At 38.1% G+C, this 22,816-nt stretch overlaps 1 protein-coding gene across 1 annotated transcript; it reads left to right on the top strand.

Annotated features, from left to right (window-relative positions):
• Nucleotides 1–6,049: 6,049 nt before the first annotated feature.
• LOC133315448 (uncharacterized) lies at nucleotides 6,050–10,181 on the top strand. The gene is made up of 5 exons (XM_061517077.1): nucleotides 6,050–6,145; nucleotides 6,233–7,168; nucleotides 7,360–7,514; nucleotides 7,583–8,420; nucleotides 8,586–10,181. Exons 1-5 carry the CDS (start codon nucleotides 6,050–6,052, stop codon nucleotides 10,179–10,181), a joined length of 3,621 nt encoding a protein of 1,206 aa, XP_061373061.1.
• The last annotated feature ends 12,635 nt before the right edge of the window (nucleotides 10,182–22,816 follow it).

Below are 22,816 nucleotides of genomic sequence, written 5' to 3'. Positions count from 1 at the left end.
CATCCATTTGAAAAAGTTTAAAATCCATTATGCATGCAAATGCAAGTAATAATCTAATAGCTTCTAATCTAGCAACGGGAGCATAAGTTTCATCATAATCAATACCTTCCTCTTGATTATATCCTTTAGCAACAAGTCTAGCTTTATTTCTAGTGATTATTCTATTTTCATCAAGCTTGTTCCTAAAAACCCATTTTGTTCCAGTTATTGGATAATCGTTTGGTTTTGGCACAAGTTCCCAAACTTGATTTCTTTCAAATTGATTTAGTTCTTCTTGCATTGCCAAAAACCAATGTTCATCAATAATTGCTTCATTTGTGGTCTTAGGCTCAATTTGAGAAACAAATGCTAAGTGATTACAAATATTTCTAATTGAGTTTCTAGTAGTTACCCCTTTGGATATGTCACAAATTACCACATCAATGGGGAGTCCTCTAGCTACTCTCCAATCTTGTAGTAGATTGTTTCCATCATTGGTTGTTTGACTTGGTGTTTCTTGATTGTTTGCTTCCTTTTCTTTTTGCCTTTCATCTTCTTCTTTTCCATCCAAGTTTATGTTTTCCAAGCTTTCTATAATATCATCATCACAAAGTTCCTTTCTAGGCAAGACATTGCTAGTCTAATTAAATACAACATGAATAGACTCTTCAATGACCATTGTTCTTTTATTATAGACTCTATAAGCTCTACTTGTGAGTGAATAGCCTAGAAATATGCCTTCATTGGCTTTAGAGTCAAATTTTCCAAGGTTTTCTTTTACATTGTTTAAAACAAAACATTTGCAACCAAAGACATGAAAATATGAAATATTGAGTTTTCTTCCTTTGTAAAGTTCATAAGGAGTTTTCTTCAAAATAGGTCTAATTAAAGCACGGTTCATAACATAGCATGCGGTGCCAACGGCTTCTGCCCAAAAATATTTTGGAAGATCATTTTCATTTAACATGGTTCTAGCAAGTTCTTCCAATACACGATTTTTCCTTTCTACAACTCCATTTTGTTGTGGAGTCCTAGGAGCGGAAAAATTGTGTTCAATACCATTTTCTTCACAAAAGGTTTCAAAATCTTGATTTTCAAATTCTCCACCATGTTCGGTTCTAATTGAAACAATATTTGAAGATTGTTCATTTTGAATAAACTTGGCTAGTCTCTTGAATGATTTAAAAGCATAGTAATTGCCACCAAAGCTCATTGTTCTAGTTGGTCCAAAAAGATCCATATGCAAAAGTTATAAAGGTTTTGTGGTAGAAACAACATTTTTTGATTTAAAAGAAGCCTCTACTTGTTTTTCCATTTGACAAGCATCACAAACTTTATCTTTTTCAGATTTGAGTTTTGGTAACCCAATCACTAGGTCTAATGAAATCAATTTGCTTAATTGACTCATGCCAATGTGTGCTATTCTTCTATGCCATAACCAAGAGTCATCTTCCTTACTAATCAAACATTTATCGTCATTTGAAGGCATACCATCTAAGTCCATCATATAAATATTATCCATTCTATGACCAAGAAACTTAACTTGCCCATCAATTAGACTTTCGATTTTACAAGAGGTTGAGTCAAAAATAACTCTATAATTTTTATCATATAATTGACTAATGCTAAGTAAGTTATGTCTAAGGCCTTCAACAAGTAAAACATTTTCTATAGAGACGGAGGAGGAGTTACTAACTTTTCCAATACCAAGTATCTTTCCTTTGTTGTTATCTCCATAGGAAACATGTCCATGCTCTTTCTTTGTGAATGATTGGAATTTAGTTACATCTCCCGTCATGTGACTTGAGCAACCACTATCTAAGTACCACTTGGAGCTTTTATCCTTCAAAGAAACCTACATCACAAAGTCAAGATTTAATCTTTGGTACCCACACTTTGTTGGGTCCTTGTGTGTTAGTCTTGGGCTTAGTTCCCTTGGGAACCCACACTTTCTTTTGCCCAATAATACCATTCTTTCTAACTTTACATGTGGAAGCACTATGACCTTTTCCACCACAATGAAAACATTTAATGAATGAGCTAATTGTCATGTAGGATGGAGAAATGAAAAAGTTTTTATATGATTTTTCTTGTGTGTTAATGTCAAAGCCTAAGCCAGATTTGTTAAACATGCATCTTTGTTTACCAAGCAACACATTTAAGTTATCTCTACCACATGTGAATTTGCTTAAAATTTCATTTAAGTCATCAATTTCATTGTTTAGATCTTTACATGATGTACATGACGACGAAGATGCATGATCATTTGAAGATAGACATTTGATACAACTAGTGCTAGCATCAAGTAATTTGAGAGTTTCATTTTCATCTTTCAAATCTTTTACCTCCTTTTCTAAGGATACAATTTGTTTTTCCAAAGAGGTAATAGTTTTTCTTGATGCTCTAAGAGTTTTAACATGTTATAGTGTTTCATTATGCATTTCTTCAAACATTTTAGCCAACTCATCATATGAAGGGAAAATAGTAGAGCAAGATGAGTTTACCTCATTTTCGGATTCATCCTTATTTGCCATTAGACATATATGTTGAGTTCCTTTGCTTGATTTCTCCGGTGGTCTCCCTTCTTGCATAAAGCAAATGTTTACTTCTTCCTTGGAGCCATCATCGGAAGAACTAGATTCAACATCCAAGCAAGATAAGCCTTCTTGAAGTTCTTTTTATCTTTGCCTTGCTTCTTTTCATATTTGTCTTTCTTTTGAATATTTGGACAATCTGATTTGTAGTGACCCGTCTTTCCACATTCATAGCAAGTGATGGTGAGTTGTGAGGATCCTTCGTCTTTAGATCTTCTTCTAGGAGGAAATGCGGGTCTCTTTGAAAAATATTTCTTAAAAAATTTTCCATACTTCTTTACGAAGAGACTCATCTTCATCAAGATCACTTTCGGGATCTCCATTTTCTTTTTCCTCATTCTTCTCTTTGCTTAGTGTTGAGGCTTTTAAGGCAATTCCCTTACTTTTCTTAATGGCTTGTTCCTTCAAGGTTATCCTACTTAGTTCCATTTCACACTCTTGAAGTTTGCCGAACAAGGTTGCAAGATCCATGGTTTTCAAATCTTTTGATTCCGTTATAGCCGTCAACTTGGGTTGTCATTCCTTATTGTGCACACTTCTCATCACCTTAGCAATTAACTCAAGGTTAGTAAAAGATTTATCTAAAGCATTTAGATGAGTGACAAGGTGTGTGAATCTCTTTTACATACTTTGAATACTTTCATTTTCATGAATCTCAAACATTTCAAATTCTCTAGTGAGTGCATTTAATTTTGTAAATTTAGCATCACAAGTTCCTTCATGGGTTATTTGAAGAATATCCCACATTTCCTTAGCATTCTTACAATTTGAAACACGAAAGTATTCATCACGACCTAAGGCATTTGTGATCAAGTTTTGAGCTCTAGCATTCCAATTTCCTTTCTTAATTTCATCTTCAGTGTAATTATCTATATCTTTAGGAACATCTTCATCTTTCGCATTTTTTATAGTAGGTGGTGTGTACCTTTTTTCAACTACATTACATACTCTTAAATCATTAGATTGAAGAAATATTTTCATCTGACTATTCCAATAAGAATAATCGACGCTATTGAAAAATGGAGGTCTAGTACTAGATGATCCCTCAAGGGGCATATCTTGGTTCAAAAAAGCCATCCCTTCTCTTGAAGTGGTTAAGCTCTTTACACAAGAGTTCAAGCTGTGATACCACTTGTTGGACAGGTGGCTTCAATACTCAAGAGAGAGGGTGAATTGAGTTTTACAAATTTTTTTCGCAAAGTACCTCCTTTTATATTTTAAAGGTTATTTCTTCAATAAAGTGATTTAATAAGGAAAAATCTAAGTGTAAGAGCAAGTGTAGTGATCAACAAAGTAAGCAAACGAATATATAAAGACAATCTAAAATGCAATTTTAATACTTAAATAAAGAGATTAAGGCTAGAGAAATTGCAAACTAGATGTATCCTGGTTCGGTCACCACCACTGTGACCTACGTCCAGACTGAAACCGCTCGATCAATTCTTTTCACTAACTATCAAGCTTGAGGGTGCTTGACAAACCACTATAACCTTTCAAGACTTCGGCTCTTGATGCCTTACACTTTTTCACTCCAAATTTTCTTAGGAATTTGGTGACCTTTCAAGTGTATAGGGTTCACTCCCCTAACTATTCAAGAAATCAAATGGAGGTGTTTAAGCAATAGCTAAGTACTCTCAAAGTACAAATAATACAAGTTGAAGAACTATGGGTGTTGACACTCTCACAAGAATAAAGCTCAAGAATGATTTATGATCAAGATGATAGAAAGTAAGTAAATGATGTGAAATAAAGCAAGGATTATGATCAAGAGGTGTGTCCCATCAAGGGGATCAATGGTCACTATTTATAGAGGTTTGCACACTCATTTTTGCAAAATTAGCTGTTTATAGCCGTTATTTTTGTCCTCTGGTGTAAAAGGAATTGATTCCCAACCTTTCAAATGAGTGGGAATCGATTCCTTATCACAGGGAATCGATTCCCAACCTTTTAGAAGGGTTGGAAATACGTTTAAAAACATTCTAACACCTTTTCAAACATGTTTATATGAAAGCGTAATGTTATAAATCCTCTATGTAATCAAATGATAATTTAATGCATGTATTTTGAAAAAAATACGTTTGAGCTTATTCATGCAAGAGGTTAGTTACCCTCACAATTAATTCTAAGTCCTAAAGTATATTACTTGATAATTCTTGGACTCAGATTCTTCTCTTGAAGCTTGAATCTTGAAGGACTTCATGATCGTTGGATGTTTGTTTCTTTTTGATTGTTGCAACTTGAAGCCTTCCTTTCATGCTTGTTTGTTATCATCAAAATCATTGAATCTTTATATTATTTGCGTAGAGTGCATTGGTTCCACAGAACCTTCCATATTATTCGAAAACTAGTCAATGATTTCCATGGTATAAAAGTTAGAAGGCTCATGTCCTCTAAACCAATCCTTCTATATCTTCTTTGCATGTTTACAATCTCGAAGCACATGAGCAATAGTTTCCTCCTTGTAAGGACAACTTTGACACATATTTGAACCTGCACTCCACTTACAGGTATTACTTCGAACAAGTGTTTTACCAAGAATAGCCATCCACATCATCGTTTTAATTCGCTCATGTCCTCTCCAAGACCACACTTTCTTCCAAATTGTCTTCTGGGGATTGTCTGAAAATTATCTTTCTACACAGGAAGGATTCATTGCAAAAATCACATATAAAGTATAAGTTCTAAGTACAAAAATGACAATATGTATATTATCAAAATAGCCAAATGAAAAAAGTTAAAATCAATATTTCAATGAAAATATATATAATACTACACATAATAACAAGTGAATTTCAAACGCTATTGTCTAAATGCACGTCTTTAAACATCACATAAAAGTTAAAGGAAATAACACACTGACATATTACCATAAATTTTAATAATGAAAAGTCACTTAAGTATAAGGGTTTAATATCTTTCATGTTGTAAGAGATAATCCTACGCACACATAGAAGTGTGTGGGGTTCATATTTTTTTTCATCTCTTCTCTTCATATGACCCCGCATATGATTCACACAGTTTTATATATGAATAGAAGATAATTTATCTCCTACAATATAAGAAACATCAAACCTTATAAAAAGATTGAACAGTTTTATTGGGAAAAATAGGACGAGAATAATTGAGATAAAGTGGAAGCGGATATTTCAACCAACAAAAAGCAAAGAGGTAGGGTAAATAGATAAATATTGAAACAATTAATTAAAATTTAATTTGAATAAAACATATTTAAGTGAAGATAGTTTGAAAAAAACTGTCTGCTAGGTTCCATGCTGCGTGCCCTAGCCATGCAAAAAACAGCTGCTCGTGGCCCTTCGTCGGAGGAGGAAACAGACAATTTGAGGAGGAGCACAAAGAAATATAAGGGAGGAGAAGATAATTTCTCTAATGAATATTCTTTAGTCTCGAGGGATGAAACTTGGATGGACGGCTAGGCTAGTTTCAAAGAGATACTGCTGAGGAACAATGGGGAATGGATGCCCGAAGATGATCTAGATCCGAAAGAGGTTGATGGAACGCTGGATGAGGACGTTCCAGTGGGGAATAAAGAGGAGCAACCTAATCCGGAGGAGGTAACGTTGGAATCCCGACCAGATGGGTGCATAAATTTTAAGTTATCAGCTCAGTTTAAGTAGAAGGCATGGAAACCTTGGAGACAGACGTTGATTGTTAAGCTGTTAGCCAAGAAGTTGTCGGTGTCTTTCATGAAAAAGAGGCTGGAGAACATGTGGGCACGAGAAGGTAAAATTCTTGTGACTGATGTTGAAAACGATTTTATCTTTGTTAGGTTTGAGAAGAAGGAGGATATGAATTTTGCTCTATTAGCTGGTCCATGGAGCATCTTTGGTCACTACCTAGCCATTCGTAGGTGGGAACCGGATTTCCATGCTATGCAAACTTCTATTGGAAAAATTACTGCTTGGATAAGACTTCCTGGGTTTCCAATAGAGTACGTCAACACATCCCTTATGAAGAGTCTTGGAGATTGGGTAGGTACTTTCATCAAATTGGATTCTGCTACAACGAACTTAGCAAGGGGTAAGTTTGCAAGGATCTGCGTTGAATTAGACCTAAGCCAGCCTTTAAAAGCTGAATATTATACTGATGGAAAATATAAACAAGTTAAGTACGAAGGTTTACACCTGGTTTGTTTTGGATGTGGGAGGTATGGTCATAATGTTGATGCTTGCCCTAGTGCAGTAAAATCAGATCAAATAGTGAGCATAGATGATGAATCTATTTGTAAGGAGTCTCAGGAGAAGGCATACGGGGGAGGGGAAGCTGAAGTGCAATCTTTTAACTTTGGCCCTTGGAAGGTTGTGTCACGAACAAAAAAAGGTAAACCCAATTCACATAGGGGAGGTGCAGCTACAAACACTGAGGAAAAACAAGATAAAAAGAAAACATTTGCGGTTGCGGAACCGAGGGCTTCTCAGGAAAAGGATCAGTCTGAAGGGAAATCTAGCCAGAAGGTGATGAAGAACAACACTTCGAAGGAGAAGGAGCAACACCGGACCACCAATCATGTTCAAGCTAGATCAAATGCGCACAAAGAGAAAGTTCAATTGGTTGAAACAGAGAGTGCTTATAGGTTGGTTTGGGAAGGCGGGCTGAGTCAGGAGGACAAGCAAGGAGAAGGAGCCAGCAAAAAATCATCACAAAAAATATTGTGTAGAAGGAGGGGATAAAGTCACTGGGAGACGCGAATACTAAAGACAGCAGCATATGAGGTAATGAAAGTGACAGTCTTAGGGATATTTAGTTCGGGACTAATGGTGTGGACAAGGTAAGGGTCAATTTAGCACCTCCAGATGTTATGGTGATAGATCAGGCCCCTAAACCACCTGATCCAGCATCAACCCAAACTATGGAGTACGAGGCAGCTGGAGATAGGGGGCAGTCTAATGATGAATTTATAGTTCAGAATCAGAAGATGTTGCTGTAGGAGCAATCTCAACCTGCAAAAATATCAGGTAGTCTTTAATGTCAGTACTTATTTGGAACTGTAGAGGAGCAGCCAAAGCGAAACTTGGTCATTCTCTAAAGCTTTTGGTTGATAAACATGAATCTTGCATTGTTATGCTTATGGAGACTCGTACACCTAGTGTTAACAGTACAAAAATTATGAAGAAACTTTGTTTTGATAAGATTATATTTGAAGAAGCTAATGGCTTTGCTGGAGGTATTTGGGTTATGTGGAACTCAAATAAAGCAAGAGTGGACTCCATCTGTCAAGAGAGCCAATTCATTCACATGAATATTGAAGTGGAAGGTATTAAGAAGTTTGTGTGTACAGCTGTTTATGCCAGCCCGCATGAAGGAACTCGACATGATATGTGGGAGAAGGCGTCTTATCTTAGCCAGTCTATTAATGAGCCTTGGATCATGGCTAGTGATTTTAACGATATCAAATGTAGCAGTGAGAAAAAAGGAGGTACCAGACCGGACCTAGCAAAATGTTTGAGATTCCAATCTTTCTTGGATAACTGTCAGGTTAGGGATGTTGATGTTAATGGTGCAAAGTTCACATGGCAGGGACCAAAGTGGAACAATCTTGATAGAGTTTATAAGAAACTAGATATAAAATGTGCTAATCTGCAATGGACGCTGGAGTTTGGAGATGCTACGGCTCAAACTCTTCCTAGGGTTCTTTCTGACCATAATCCTCTTCTTTTGAAGCTGGAAAAACAAAGTCAGCATTGGCAGCATAGACCGTTTAGGTTTATGGCAACATGGATGGATCATCCGAGTTTTGATACCCTTATGGAGGATAAGTGGAATAAAACTGAGGAGATCTCGCGAATGCTTCCAAGGTTTGTGCCTCATCTTCATAAATGGAAAAGGGAGGTATTCGGGGATATTAACAGAAGAAAGAAATCTTTGTTGCAAAGTATTGCTAATATTCAAAGTAGGAGGGAAGGGAATGATTGTCATGAGCTCCAAGAGATTGAACAATAGTTGCAACATAACCTGCATATTACACTTGATCAAGAAGAGCTTCTTTGGTTCCAGAAGTCAAGGCAAAAATGGATAGATGATGGAGACAAGAACACTCGATTTTATCATCTTAAAACTGTTTTACACAGAAGCAGTAATAAGATTTTAAAATTGAAAGATGAGCTACAACAATGGATAGAAAATCCAAATGAGCTCAAGCAGCATGTTTGTCAGTTCTACAGTCAGCTGTTTTGTGAAGAAATTACTGACAAAAGATGGCTGGTATCCGAAAAGAGCTGGCCTCGTTTGTCCATGTCCGAGTTGAACAACATGTCAATCACGCCTACTAATCAGGAAATAATGAAGTGTGTATTCTCAATGGGGGCTTTTAAAGCACCAGGATCGGACGAGTTTCCTGCTGTTTTTTATCAACGACAGTGGAATCAAATTAAAGGTCAGGTTTGTAAGACTGTTAAAGATTTGTGGTGTACACCAAAAAGGATTGCTGAGGTAAATCACACCTTGTTAGTGCTGATTCCGAAAACTAAAAGACCAGAATCTATTACCCAATTTCGGCCAATATCTCTTTGTTCGGTTCTTTATAAAATTCTGTCCAAATTCATTGTTGGGAGACTCAAACCTGTGATGGAAAAGATCATTTCACCATCTCAAGTCAGCCTTGTGCCGAACCGGCAAATCCAAGATAACATTATCATTGTACAAGAGCTGGTTCATTCAATGAGTAAAATGAGGGGGAGGAAAGCTTTTATAGCCATCAAAATCGATTTAGTCAAGGCATATGAGAGGGTTAGCTGGCAGTTCATGAAGAAGACTTTGGAAGAAATTCACATTCTTGATGTGATGGTCAAGTTGATAATGCACTGTGTCTCCTCGTCTACGATCAATGTGCTTTCGAATGGAGGGAAAACACATGATTTCTTTCCTTCTAGAGGTCTTCAGCAAGGAGATCCACTCTCTTCATATTTGTTTGTAATGGCTATGGAAAAGTTGACACATATAACTGATATTGCCTCAAATGGTGAGCTTTGGAAGCCTATGCGTGTGGGAAAGAATGGCCTTAGGATATCTCATGTAGCTTTTGCTGATGATCTAATGGTGTTTATGGAAGCTAGTGAGGAACAAATTCACATTTTGCTCAAATGTTTAAGCTTGTTTGAAGAGATGTCTGGGCAAAAATTAAGTGTTGATAAGACTAGTGTTTTCTTCTCAAAAAATACATCGGAGGAGAATATTAATAAGATTGTCCAGGTCAGTGGGTTTAAAAGAGTGAAGAATATTGGTCGATATTTGGGCTCCATGATGCAGCATGGGCGGGTGAAGAGAAGTTTGTATGATGGTATTGTTGATCGGGTCAAGGAGAAATTGAGTAACTGGGAAAGACAATGTCTATCTCAAGCAGGTCGTATAACTCTTGCTCAATCAGTCATGACAACCATTCCTTTCTTTCAAATGCAAAGTTGCATGCTTCCAATGTCTGTTTGTGATGATATTGAGAGAATGCAGCGTCGGATCATATGGGGAGATTCGGATATCCAGAAGAAGAATCATTTGATCAGCTGGGACGTAATTACTTTGCCCAAGGAATGTGGTGGTTTGGGTTTCAAAAAATTAAACCAGATGAATTATGCTTTCTTGGCTAAGAGAGCATGAATGTTCCAATCTAATAAGCAACAGCTATGGATTAATGTGTTGCATGCAAAGTATGTTAAAAGCAGCAGAGGCTCCTTGCCTTTTGTTGCTCGGGTTGGAGACTCAAGGTTGTTGATTCATTTATGCAGAATCTGGTCACACATGGAGGGGCAGATTACTTGGTCACTTGGTAATGGAAGAGATGTTCGTTTTTGGGCTGACAGTTGGCTTCCTAATGTGGGTGCTCTTCAGGGTTTAACCCATAATGAGGATGTCAATTTTGATATTAATACTACAGTGGCAAATATGGTGAATGTAACAGGAACTTGAAATTTTGATGCCTTGTTTGCTTGGCTTCCTAATAATATTCTTGCTTCTATTAGGAGCACTTTGCCTCCAAGTCCAGATGATGGTCCTGATAAGAGGGAATGGTTGAATAATGGAAGGCGAAATTCTCAGTGAGCTCCATCTATCAGATCTTGTCTACGAATGTTATTATGGATGAGGAGGAGAGGAGGGTGTGGAAAAGTTTGTGGTCTTGGAAGGGTCCGCAAAAACCAAAAATCTTCATGTGGAAGATTCTGCATAATAAACTGCTAACGAGGATGAAAATTTCACAATGGAGTGATGTTGATCCTAACTGCCCTTGCTGCCATCTTGATACTGAATCCATTATTCATGCTTTACGGGATTGTATGGAGGCAAAACAGGTATGGTTAAATTTGATTCCTGAGTTGCACCATTCAGATTTCTTCACAGGGGAGCTTCCATTGTGGACAAAGTATAATATTTTGCGTGGATCTGCTATGTGGTCCTCTTTTTCGTGGATATCCATGTTCTTCATAACTTGTTGGAAAATATGGTCCTGGAGAAATCTAGTTATGCATGGGGGTGAGGCACCACTGTTACATATTAAGGTCCACATGATTCATCAGCTAGTGATGGATGTTGGTAAAAAGAAAAACAGCGTGGTTAACAGGCTTGCTGGATCAGGGAGTATCATTACGAGCATTTGTTGGCAGTTTCCTGAAGTTGGTTTTATTAAATTAAATTCAGATGGTGCGGCTAGGGGTAATCCTGGGAATGCTGCTTGTGGAGGCCTGATCAGGGATGCTAGTGGCAAATGGTTATGTGGTTATGCTAAGAGACTAGGTATTTGTTCTTCTTATAGAGCTGAATTATGGGGTACTTTGTGTGGTTTGGAGCTGGCGTGGAAAGAAGGTTACCGCAATGTGATTCTTGAGAGTGATTCATCTAGTGCAATCACTGTGCTCACTTCCGGAAGTGCAGCAGTCTGTGAGATTCAACTTGTTTCTCGTATATGGACATGGCTCAACAAAGATTGGAAAGTCAGAATAAATCATACGTTTAGAGAAGGAAACATGTGTGCGGACTGGCTGGCTAACTTCATTCTGGATGATAGCGATCAAAATGATCAGCTGATTCTCCCTGAGGCACCGCATGGAATTCATTTTATTTTTTTGGCTGATCTTGCTGCTGTTGCTAGGGATCGTGTCATAGGTTACTCTTGATAGAGTAGTTTATACTCTTGATAGGGTCCTTGTGTTTTTTTCGTTTTTTCGTTTTTCTTTGTTTTTGGGCTAATGGCCCTTTTGTCTATCAAAAAAATAAAAAAATAAGTGAAGATAGTTTAAAAAAATTATAATTATTAATTTTTAGTGAAAATTGTGGAGGGAAGATTGGGAGGGCCAATAACCCCACCTTTATTTGAGTAGTTTATAAAAATGTTTTAGGGAAATGATTATAATGCCTCTTTGCATTTTCTTTATGTGTATAATGCATATGAGACTTTAAAGTTCATTCAATCAAATTCTTAAATGTTTCTTGTTAAAGTGTGACAAAAAATGGGTGCAAAGGGTCGAAAATAGTATTGAATCCAAGTTTTATATACAAGACAGTATACTTGGTTTAGTAAGGGCTGGGTTAAAAGACAATGTTTTGTTTACCGAAAAAAGAAAAAAGACAACGTCTTGCAATAAAATATGTGGGCATATATATATATAGGTTTTATAAGAGTCATGTTGTAGGAAAAGTGATTGTGTTATGTTATAGAGATTCGTTTTGCGTGCCGAAGTTTTTTTTTTTTTTTGCTGCGGGCCCCACAAAATGTTGTGTGCGTAGGAAACTTTTTGTGGTCATGTTAAATGATAAATGATAAACCTTATATATATATATATATATATATATAGAGTTTAGTATGTGTCATTTAAAGTTATACAAGTTATGTCCTCTTAGTGACTTACACAAAGTATGATCGGTCATACTTTGTGTAAATCTGAAAAAAAAATTTCACTTTACACGAGAGAGAAAAAAGTAACTTTTCATATTTGCACAAAATATGACCAGTCATACTTTGTGTAAATCACCTAAAAGGACACAACTTGTGTTATTTTAAATTATACTTCTTTTTCCCATATATATGGGACAAGTTATATTTATAAACTTTTTTATTTACAAACTACATTATCTTCTCCTGGAAGAACACTAGTTACACTATCTTCTCCCAAGAGAAGACAGTGTAATTTTTAAAATTTGTACAAAAAATTTATAAACGAATCTTCTCCTATATATATAACCTCAAGATTCAATGATTATGCATTCTGTATGTATGAGCTTGGAATCTTAATTATGCAAATAAGTCCAAGATGTTATTTTCCTGGTTGGAGCAATAAGAAGAGTTTAATGCAAGTTCACATATCCCATTTAGTGTTTAGAGGTGAAAATAAGTTAAAAAAGCTTACATCACATAAAATTCTCTAAATTATTTAAGAAATATAACTTACCTGTAACTTTTAATAAATTTTTTCTTATTATAAAAATTAATTTATTATACTAATATATAAGTAATAAATTTTGTATATATCTAAATAAAAATAAGTAAAACCAATAAATCAAATACACATTTTTTAAAGGCATAAGCCTTAACTTATTCAGTTAAACTAATAATTCTACCTACGTGATGAATGAAAAGTATCAATTGTTAATTAATGATTGTATAAAACTATAAATATAAAATAAATGGTCGATCCGTTGCACATTTATATTAAATTATCTATTGATAATTTTTTGTCTGGTGCGTGTTTTATATATATATATATATATATATATATATATATATATATATATATATAGTTTTATAAGAGTTATGTTGTAGGAAAAATGATTGTGTAATGTTATAGAGATTCGTTTTGCGTGCCTTAATTTTTTATTTATTTTTTTGTTTTAAAAAGTGTGGGCCCCACAAAATGTTGTGAGAGTAGGAAAGTTTGTTGTGTTATGTTAAAGGATAAAAGTAAAACCTATATATATATATATATATATATATATATATATATATATATATACCTTAGTGGATGTAAAGTGACTGCACCTAAGGATTTGTGGAGTCATATAAAACTATGTCGTTTTATAATGTGAAAATATTAAATATGGGGAATAATAACAATACAAAGGTGGAAATAAATATAAAACATTAAATATGGAGAATCATAACCATACAAAGGTATAAATAAATATAATATTTTTATTTTCTATAATTAATTTTAAACGCGAACTTCCTTTATCCCACCCAAAACAACGTAGTTTTTATATGTCTGCACCAATGTTTATATACATTCACATTACAAATCATTTTGCCACACACACACACACATATATATATATATATATATATTTATATATAGGAGTTTACATTTCTGCAGTAGCTGTACGTGCAACAATAAAATACTTGCCATATATATATACTTGAAAGCATTAAATGTGGGGAATCATAACCATATAAAGGATGAAAGCATTAAATATGGAGAATCATAATCATACACATGTCGTTGTTGTACGTAAAGCGGCTGCAAAAATGATTTTACCATATATATATATATATATATATATATATATATATATATATATATATATATATATGTTCTGCCTGAGGCAGAGATGTCTAACCGTAGGTTAGATAGTTGATGTTGGATCTAGTGCTTTCTCTAGATACCTATGGATTAGGTATCTTGGGGACAGCAAATCACTACACACTATATGACGGCCTTAGCCAAAGGGGGGTGTGTGTGCGCTGTGTGATTGCATAAAATAGGGTTAGAAAAAGATCAGTCATACCTGTGGTCTTTAGCTCCTATTTATAGTGCTTACCTTTGAGCTCGTACTACTTGGGCTTCATGCGAATGTAGGCCCTTCTCAGGTCCATAACAGTCGCCTCCCAGCCCGGTAGACTGAATGTTCAGGATGACGGGATGTCCAAGTTAGGCCTCTTGATGTCTGCGTTTTACCCCGGATGCTAGTCATCTTGGCCTTACCACTTTCTGCTTTGGTTTGGACCTCGGCTTCTCATCTTGGCTATAGGAGATAACCGAGATTCTTCTGGATACCCCCGGTATGACCCTATCTGGGGTGCCTTACTTGTAGCATGGTATGCCGTTCTTTTTCCAAAAACGGTTCCTCTTTCCTGATGTTCTCCAAGAAACAGTTCCTCTTATGTGAGAAACGATTCTCCTTCCACCTAATGATTACCTTTCCATGTAAGCCCCTTCAACGAGTGCGACGTGTGATATTGCCCTTCCTTCGCCATTTTGGCATTAACTCCCACTACAAAAACGTCCCTCAACTGTCTTGTCTACCTTGAAATTACTCCAATACCTCTGCCTTTTGGTTTCGCGGTTTTAATCCTTTCAACTTCAGTTTCCTCATTAACTTGCCTTTCCACTTTTCAGAATCATTCATCAACATTCGTATCGCTCATCGCATTTTCTTTCCACCCACCAACCTCAAACCTTCCTGAAGCTTATTCTCCTCAGGTGCGTTTTACTGGTATTTCTTCATCATTTTGCCTGCTTTTCTTTTTACTTCAATGTGGTTTCCTGCTCTACTATGTCCTCCGTGCATTATTGAATTCAGTCGCATACGCATACCTGCATCTGTAATGTGCCATATTGTTCATGCTTTTCTGATTAAGCTTCGCTTATTTGCACTGTATTGCTTATATAAGATTATCTACTGCTTGTTCATTTTCGACGTATCTTAGTTTGAAAATCCTCCTGGTATGGGTGAGAGAAACTTTACTATCCACGGGAGGCCCACCTGCCCTCGCATCTTTGGCTGTAGTGATGAAATTGACGCCGAGGAGGAAGAGAGAAATGCGGAAGAAGAAGAAAGGTTTATCCAAAGTCTGCCTCCTGGTCCAAGTTTCTGGTTATTTGGCAGACCTCGAATCGAGGAGGAGACCGAAGCCGCCTTACTAGGAGGTTATCGATGCGATGGAAATAGAGGGCATCTTCATCTAGCCCATCAATTCGAGGGCAAAGTGGGGGTCATCAAGGTGGTAGGGGTCACCCAGGTAGGAGGGCATCTTCATCTCGCCCCCTAACCCGGGGACACAACCAGGGTCCCCACCGTAGTTTAGGAGTTTCACCCAGACGTCTAATTCATGATCTGGCTCCATTCTTTCCTCCTTCACTTTCAACTCTGACTCCAACCTGTAACTCTGCTCCTCTTCCTGCTTCGCATCCAAGAATACCCACTTATCCGAATAATAGGGGTCTAGAAACTTGCTTCAATTGTGTTTACCTTAGCGCCCAATTTGTTGAGAAAGGGAATGACTCCATGGCCGATTTAGTATTAGGCAGTTGTTCACATTGCTCTGGTTCACCTATCCCTGCTTCCGTTGTCGGATCCGATGACTCCTCAAGCTCTTCCGATAATGGTTTATTTAGCTCGGGTATGTATCCTCTTTGCTACATACTTTTCTTGCTTTTAATCCTCCCATTTTGCTGTTCTAGGTATTTATAGAGTCCCCTTCTGCATAACTAAATGTGGATATCACCTCCTCCAGCCAGGGTCAAGAGACCGAGGTGAGCCCAGCCGAGAAGGGTTCTGCCCCTGTTAGTACTGATCTTTGAAAGCAATACCCGTGGGTTACAGAAGAGGTTTTAAGCTTCCATTCGGGCTTCCAATCGGAAACTCGGTTGGCTTTAACTCATTCACTCTTGCAGAGGATGAGCCTGTTTGCTCAGGGCAGAACCCTGAAGAACCACACTCCTTTTTTTACCGCGATCTAGTGACGAAGATCGAAAATCGGTTTCCCTTCTCTCCCTTCAAGATACAGCTCTTGAATCACCTTCTCCTTGCACTAACTCAGATTCACCCCAGTGGTTGGGCTTATATCGTCGCATTCAAGCAGTTGTGCGCATCATTATCTCTATCGTGCACAGTTCCTCTCTTCTTATATTTTTTCAACATATACACCCCCCGTACTGGTTCAAAGCCTCCCGAATTCAAGGGTTGGACTTCATTCGAGGTCGTGCTAGTAACCCTTCTACGAAGTTGTTCACTTTGTACAGCGACTCTTTCAAGGATTTTAAAGCCTTTTACTTCAAAGTGGTGGCCGATGTTGGGGAAAGGCTGTGGTTCATTGGTGATGATGGGGAGGGAGTATTTCCCCTTTACTGGTCTCGGGAGCATCATCTTCGCAAGTCGGCTGACTTCAAGCTAAGGTTGTCAAAGGAGGACAAAATCAGTGTTAAAACTTTATTGGCCCATGTCTGTTCCAAAGGCCATCTGAGGGCAACCTCCTTAGTAGCTAAATCACACTCCAACCCGGAACCAACTAGTATGCTCACATTATTTCATCTTTATTGCTTTTGATATTTTCCTTTCACTATTATAATGTCGCCTTTTGCTTATAGGTTCCAGCATGAATTTTGACATGGAAAAGGAGGGGCTGAGACCGGAATATATTTTGTCTTTGAGAGGTCCGCCCACTGCTCCACCCCCACCACCTTCTAAAAGACCAAGAACGGTCAGTTCTTCTGCAGCCACAACCTTTGCTCCTGTTTTCAACCCCGGCGTCTCCATCTTAGATCTCACCAACGACTCTGAGAATCTAGAGTCTAGTGTTAACCCGGATTCATCGATCTCGGCTGGCGGGGGTAACACTCGTGTCGTAATCTCCCTTCCCCGGGGTGCCCCAGCTGCCCTCCCAGCCGGACTTAGGAGGGGCGCATTATGGGACTCGGGGGTAGCCCCCGAGTTTCGAGGTGTCATTCGCCCTCCAGCCGCCTTCTTTGGCTCTGGAATTATATCCCGACCTGAAATGGAAGAACTTCAGAAGACTGAATTGTATGCTTTCAAGGCGGCATCGTTGCTAAAGCCATACTCTCTGCTGCTTGATAAGAATTCTGAAGTTGTTGCTGAGTTGGACGAGCTCCGGGTTAATCATGACAAGGCCATTCAAGACAACAAGAATTTAACAAGTAGTGATGCCGAATTGAAGTCCTCTCTGGAACGATCACAAGCAGATCTGAAGTTCATTTCTTACGCCCTTAATCTGACTGCCGACAAGGATAGTATTGTGAATCATTTTAAGGAGCAAGCTACTGCACTAACGGAGAGAGAGAATCAAAGGTTGTGGCACTGACTACGGAGAACGACAAATTGAAGTCTGATCTCCAGAATTTGCATGCTGCTTATGATTTCAATCAGGCCGCCCTTGAGAAAGCTGCAATTAGTGCCTTCAAGAATGTTGTTAACCAAGTGCAATATTTTATCCCTGGGTTTACCCTGAAGCTGGATCAGTTGGATTGTTTTGGCTATATTCAGGGCGGGGTTTATATTCCCCTTCATCAGTTGATCAGAATTTAATTGAGTGCGGTACTTCAAATGTAGAGATCACTCCGGAGGTGGAGGCTGCTGGCAAAGAGTTTGAAGCGGAGATGCGGGAAATTTTGGGGAACGATGGTCAGCAATGAATTGAAGAGACGGGATGCCGGCTTATGTTGTAACACTTTCATATTCCCTTTTCATATTTTGGATTTTATTTGGATTTGTGTCGAACACTTTATTATTTTGCCATGTGACGCCTGATTTGGAGCTGACTTTATCATTTGTCGTGGTATTACCCATTAGCTCTGCTTGCTTTTTGCTAATTGGTTTATCAACGACAGCTTCCTGCTTTTTTTGTTTGAAGTTTGGAAATAAGGGCGTACCCTTGTTTTCCCAAATGTTATACCCCGGCTGGCCCTGTCTTATAAGACGGTTTTTATGCCTCAAGTTGTTTTTAAATTTCGGCTAAAACTCACGTTCTTGCTTCAGCAAGACAGGTTTCAATACCTTATTTTTATGCCTAGCTAGAACTCACGATCTTGCCCTTGGGCAAAATGGGTTCCAATACCTCGGGTTAGAAGTAAAAACACTCTTAGAAGAAATGCTTTCTTTATTCAATTATTCATAACTTGAAATTCCAACTACAAAAAGGAAATATTAAACTTGCTCTTCTTTTCAACTAAAGTATTTCTTCAGCTTGTCTGCATTCCATGTCCTTATAATACTTTTTCCTTGCGGAGTTTCCAACACATAAGCTCTTTTTGACAGCTTCTCTTTAATTTTGAATGGTCCTTCCCATTTTGGAGCCAACTTTCCTTCAGCCGCGTTTCGCCCTCCAACGTCTGCTCTTCGAAGCACCAAATCTCCTATCGCGAACGATCTAGGCTTCACCTTCTTATTGAACCGGTTAGCAACTAGCTGCTTTGCCGCGAAATTTTTGCAGTGAGCCATAACCCGAGCTTCATCTATCAGATCCAGTTCCACTACTACTTTTTTATTATTTTCTTCTTTTGTCTGTGATAGGGCTTAGACTCTTCTCCATGACGGCTCTTCCAATTTCACTGGGATCATGGTCTCACATGCATATGTTAACCTAAATGGGGTTTCCCCAGTAGACGTCTGCATCGTGGTTCTATACCCCCGGAGTACATAGTATAGCTTTTCTACCCACTTTCCTTTGGTAGATTGCTCTATTCTCTTCCTCAATCCTTCTATGTTGACTTGATTGGCTGCTTCTTCTTGACCGTTAGTTTGAGGATGCTCCACCGACGCAAAGCGATGTCGGATATGAAGGTTTGCCATTAACTCCTGGAAGGTCGTGAAATGGGTTCCATTATCTGTAACTAACTCGACTGGGATCCTGAACCTGAATACCAAGTTTCCCTCAAAGAAGCGCTGAATCCTAGCCGAAGTGATTGTGGCCATTGGTTCTGCTTCTATCCATTTAGTAAAGTAATCAACGGCCACTATTAACCATTTTAACTGGCCTTCAGCTGCTGCAAATGGATCCAGAAGATCCATTCCCCATTTAAAGAACAACCATGGTGCTGTGATCAAACTTAACTCTTCTGGGGGAGCCAGCAGGTTCTTTCCGTGCTTTTGGCATTGATCACACTTTTACATGTGTTCCTTTGCATCATTATTCATACATGGCCAGAAGTAGCTGGCTCTAAGTGCCTTTCGGGCTAAAGCCTTGCCTCCAACATGCTGGCCATTGATTCCCTCATGAATTTCAGTCAGGACGTATTTTGCCCTATCCGAACTCAAGCATTTCAACAAAGGGGAATAAATTCCCTTTCTGTAAAGTTGTCCTTTCACCATGGTATATAATGGTGCATCTCTAACTAGCTTCCTAGCTTCCTCCTTTCCTGTAGGCAACGTCCCATTTTCTATGTAGTCGATGATGATGTAACACCAATCATCTACCTCCGGTATTTGAATGACACAAGTGGGTTCTGGGAGACTCTGTTCAACCACTGTCCTATGGTTTCCCCACCCTTTGGTACTTGCCAGTTTGGATAATATGTCAGCCTGCTGTTTTCACTTCTTGGAATATGACTGACCTCCACTTTTTCAAAATCCGCCATTATCTGTCTCGCATACTCCAGATATTTTGTCAACAATGGTCCCCTAGCTTGGTAGCTCCCTACAATTTGGGAGGTAACCAGTTGGGAATCACTATAAACCTGCACTCTTCGCGCTTCGAGTTCCTTGGCCTGCTGTAGGCCGGCTATGAAGGCCTCATACTCCGCTTGGTTGTTTGATGTTTCGAAATTCATTTGCATTGAATACTCAACTGCTATTCCATCTGGGTTCTCAATGATAACCCCGACTCCACTATCTTTGGAATTGGAGGAACCATCGACGTACATTTTCCAGGTATCCGGACTATCTGAACTCCTATTTTGGATTGAAGTGAGTTCTCTGAAAAAATTTGTTAATTCTTGGGACTTGATTGCTTTGCGGCTTTCGAATGTTATTTCAAATTCTGACAGCTCCACAGCCCAGCTCATCATCCTTCCTGCTGGTTAGGTTTATGAAGGATATGCCGAATTGGCAGATCTGACCTGACCAAAATTTTGTGTCCCTGGAAATACGCCCCAAGTCTTCTAGCTGAGATAAGTAAAGCAAAAGCTACTTTTTCTAACCTTTGATATCTGAGCTCCGCTCCTTGTAAGAGTCGACTTACGAAGTAAATCGGTTGTTGTCCTTCTTCATTTTCTTGTACTAGAATCGAGCCGATAGCTACATCACCCACAGATAGATACATTATTAAAGATTCTTGCACCTTTGGTTTTGTTAACACTGGAGGAGAAGCTAGTTGCCTTTTTATCTCTTGGAACGCGGTTTCGCATTCCGAGGTCCATCCATACTGCACTTTCTTCCTCAGTAACTTGAAGAAAGGTAATGTTGTTTCTGCAGACTGGGGTAAGAACTTGGTAAGAGAGGATAACTTCCCCGTTAACTGCTGTATTTCTTTCTTGCTTGCTGGAGCCTTCATGTCTAGCACGGCTCTGCACTTATCTGGATTAGCCTCAATCCCTCTGTGAGTCAACATAAAACCAAGTATCTTTCTCGCAAAGACCCCGAAAGCGCATTTTGCTGGATTTAACTGAATGTTATGTCGCCTTAACTTGTCGAAGGTCTTCTCCAAATCTTCCATATGCACTGCTGGATTGAACGACTTGTGTAACAGCCCGTTGTACACCGGTATTGTTAACATTGATTATGATATTAAACGCAGTTACAATCACAGCAATTCATTTATAAAAAATGCGAATAAACTTTTCCCGTTATTACGCGAGGATTTAAAATAATAACAAGCGTAATAATTAAAAGCTGTGACCGTAACTGTAAACTCTTGCGGAATACTTATTTAAACTACTTCTATGTCTTATTTTACTTATCATAAGTTACTAAGGGGTTCCCATAAACCCACTTAGCCAATTACTAACTTTTACGTTTTTACTTACCCGAACATGGTTCACTAATTAAATTACTGTGAATGCACCACAAAAATTCAGACCTTCCACTCAGGTTATATTTTTTTCTTACTTAATTCCCTTTCTAAAAAGCTATCACACACTATGATCGGAGCACGTTTGCTCCGGATATCGCCGTTTGAAGTTGGATAAGCAAAACAGCCAACCAACCCCAAAACAGCTCAAAACCTCTCTCACTCCTCGAATTACTGCAGAAAATTCACTCATCCAATTGCTCTCAAATTTTTATTCTACAAACTAGACACCTCAATCTTCGATTTGATATATCATACGCTTAATTTGACCAAGAAATGAAGCAGGAATAAAATTCCCAAAACTGGACCAAAACAGCCCCCAAGTGCAGGGCAAAACAGGGCAGTTGTGTTCAATGACTTCCACAGGGCTGCGCACAACCTATAAAATTCTAATATTTTTACACAATGTAGGGGACATCTCAAGCTTCAAAACGGCGTATGGCACGTCCCTATCGGACCTCTATGGAGGGAGATATGCTCTCCCGAAGTTCACCTAAAATCTGCCAATTCTACAGAAAATTCGCCAGAGTTTCCTTTGTTTTTCCTTAAATCCCCAAATTTACATAAGCTTGCTAATACCACAAATATACCTAATAATCCAATGGGTGGCACACACAAGGACCAGCAATGCCTTGGGGCTCTTACAACCCACAATATACAACAATTTCATATCATATACAGTAGTATACATACATGATCCATAACTCTATATATATCATATCAAAAAGGTGGCTCTGTGCTATAACTACAACATCCTACATCAACCTACATAAACATAATACATCACAGTGTCACAAATATATACAACAGACTCCCAAAATAAGCAGGCAACATCTATGCTCAGATCTACTCATCAACCACGGGCCTCTTGCCCCGAGAACGATCGTCAACTGCTGCGATACCTGAAATATGTCCCCATAATGCGGGGTGAGAATGAATCTCAATAAACTTGGGGTTTATGGAGCAGTCTCCACCCAAGAGTCCACTTCCTGCAAGAAAATATCAAGTACCAAGACATAGATAACACCATATAATCCATATTAGAATTTATGTATCATATATCTTTTCTGATAATTCTCATTTATTCTTATAACGTACTTTCTATTAATCTTAAGTATGTTCATGTCTTATGTATAAATAAGGCTTTCATCTTATATTCGTAATATCGTATCACATTCAATAGCATACTCATAATGATCAGAGAACTAAAGTTTCCTCGGCTATACCTTATGTATACCGTGATCATATCCATAATTGTTTCCTCTGTTCAGAAACCATAACTACACCTCCAAGGCTTTATTTCATTGAAGATCATATCATATTAACTTATCATAACATAAATAATATCATATGCATGCACTATATGAATGCAACTACGCAAAGTATCAATATTAACAACAATTATATCCATACGGAAACCATAATCGCCACTGATCATGGCGGAACAAAAAGGCTGAGAAAACTCCTAAACCGAAAGCTTACCTGTCACCTCTTTCCTGCTGCTAAC

The sequence above is a fragment of the Gastrolobium bilobum genome, unplaced genomic scaffold (assembly GCF_033153095.1).
Source record: "Gastrolobium bilobum isolate Gb01-03AN ecotype WA unplaced genomic scaffold, APGP_CSIRO_Gbil_v1 utg29523, whole genome shotgun sequence".
NCBI classification, from domain to species: Eukaryota; Viridiplantae; Streptophyta; class Magnoliopsida; order Fabales; family Fabaceae; genus Gastrolobium; species Gastrolobium bilobum.
Note: the sequence above shows the minus strand (reverse complement) of the source record. Positions and strands in the feature narration are given on the sequence as shown.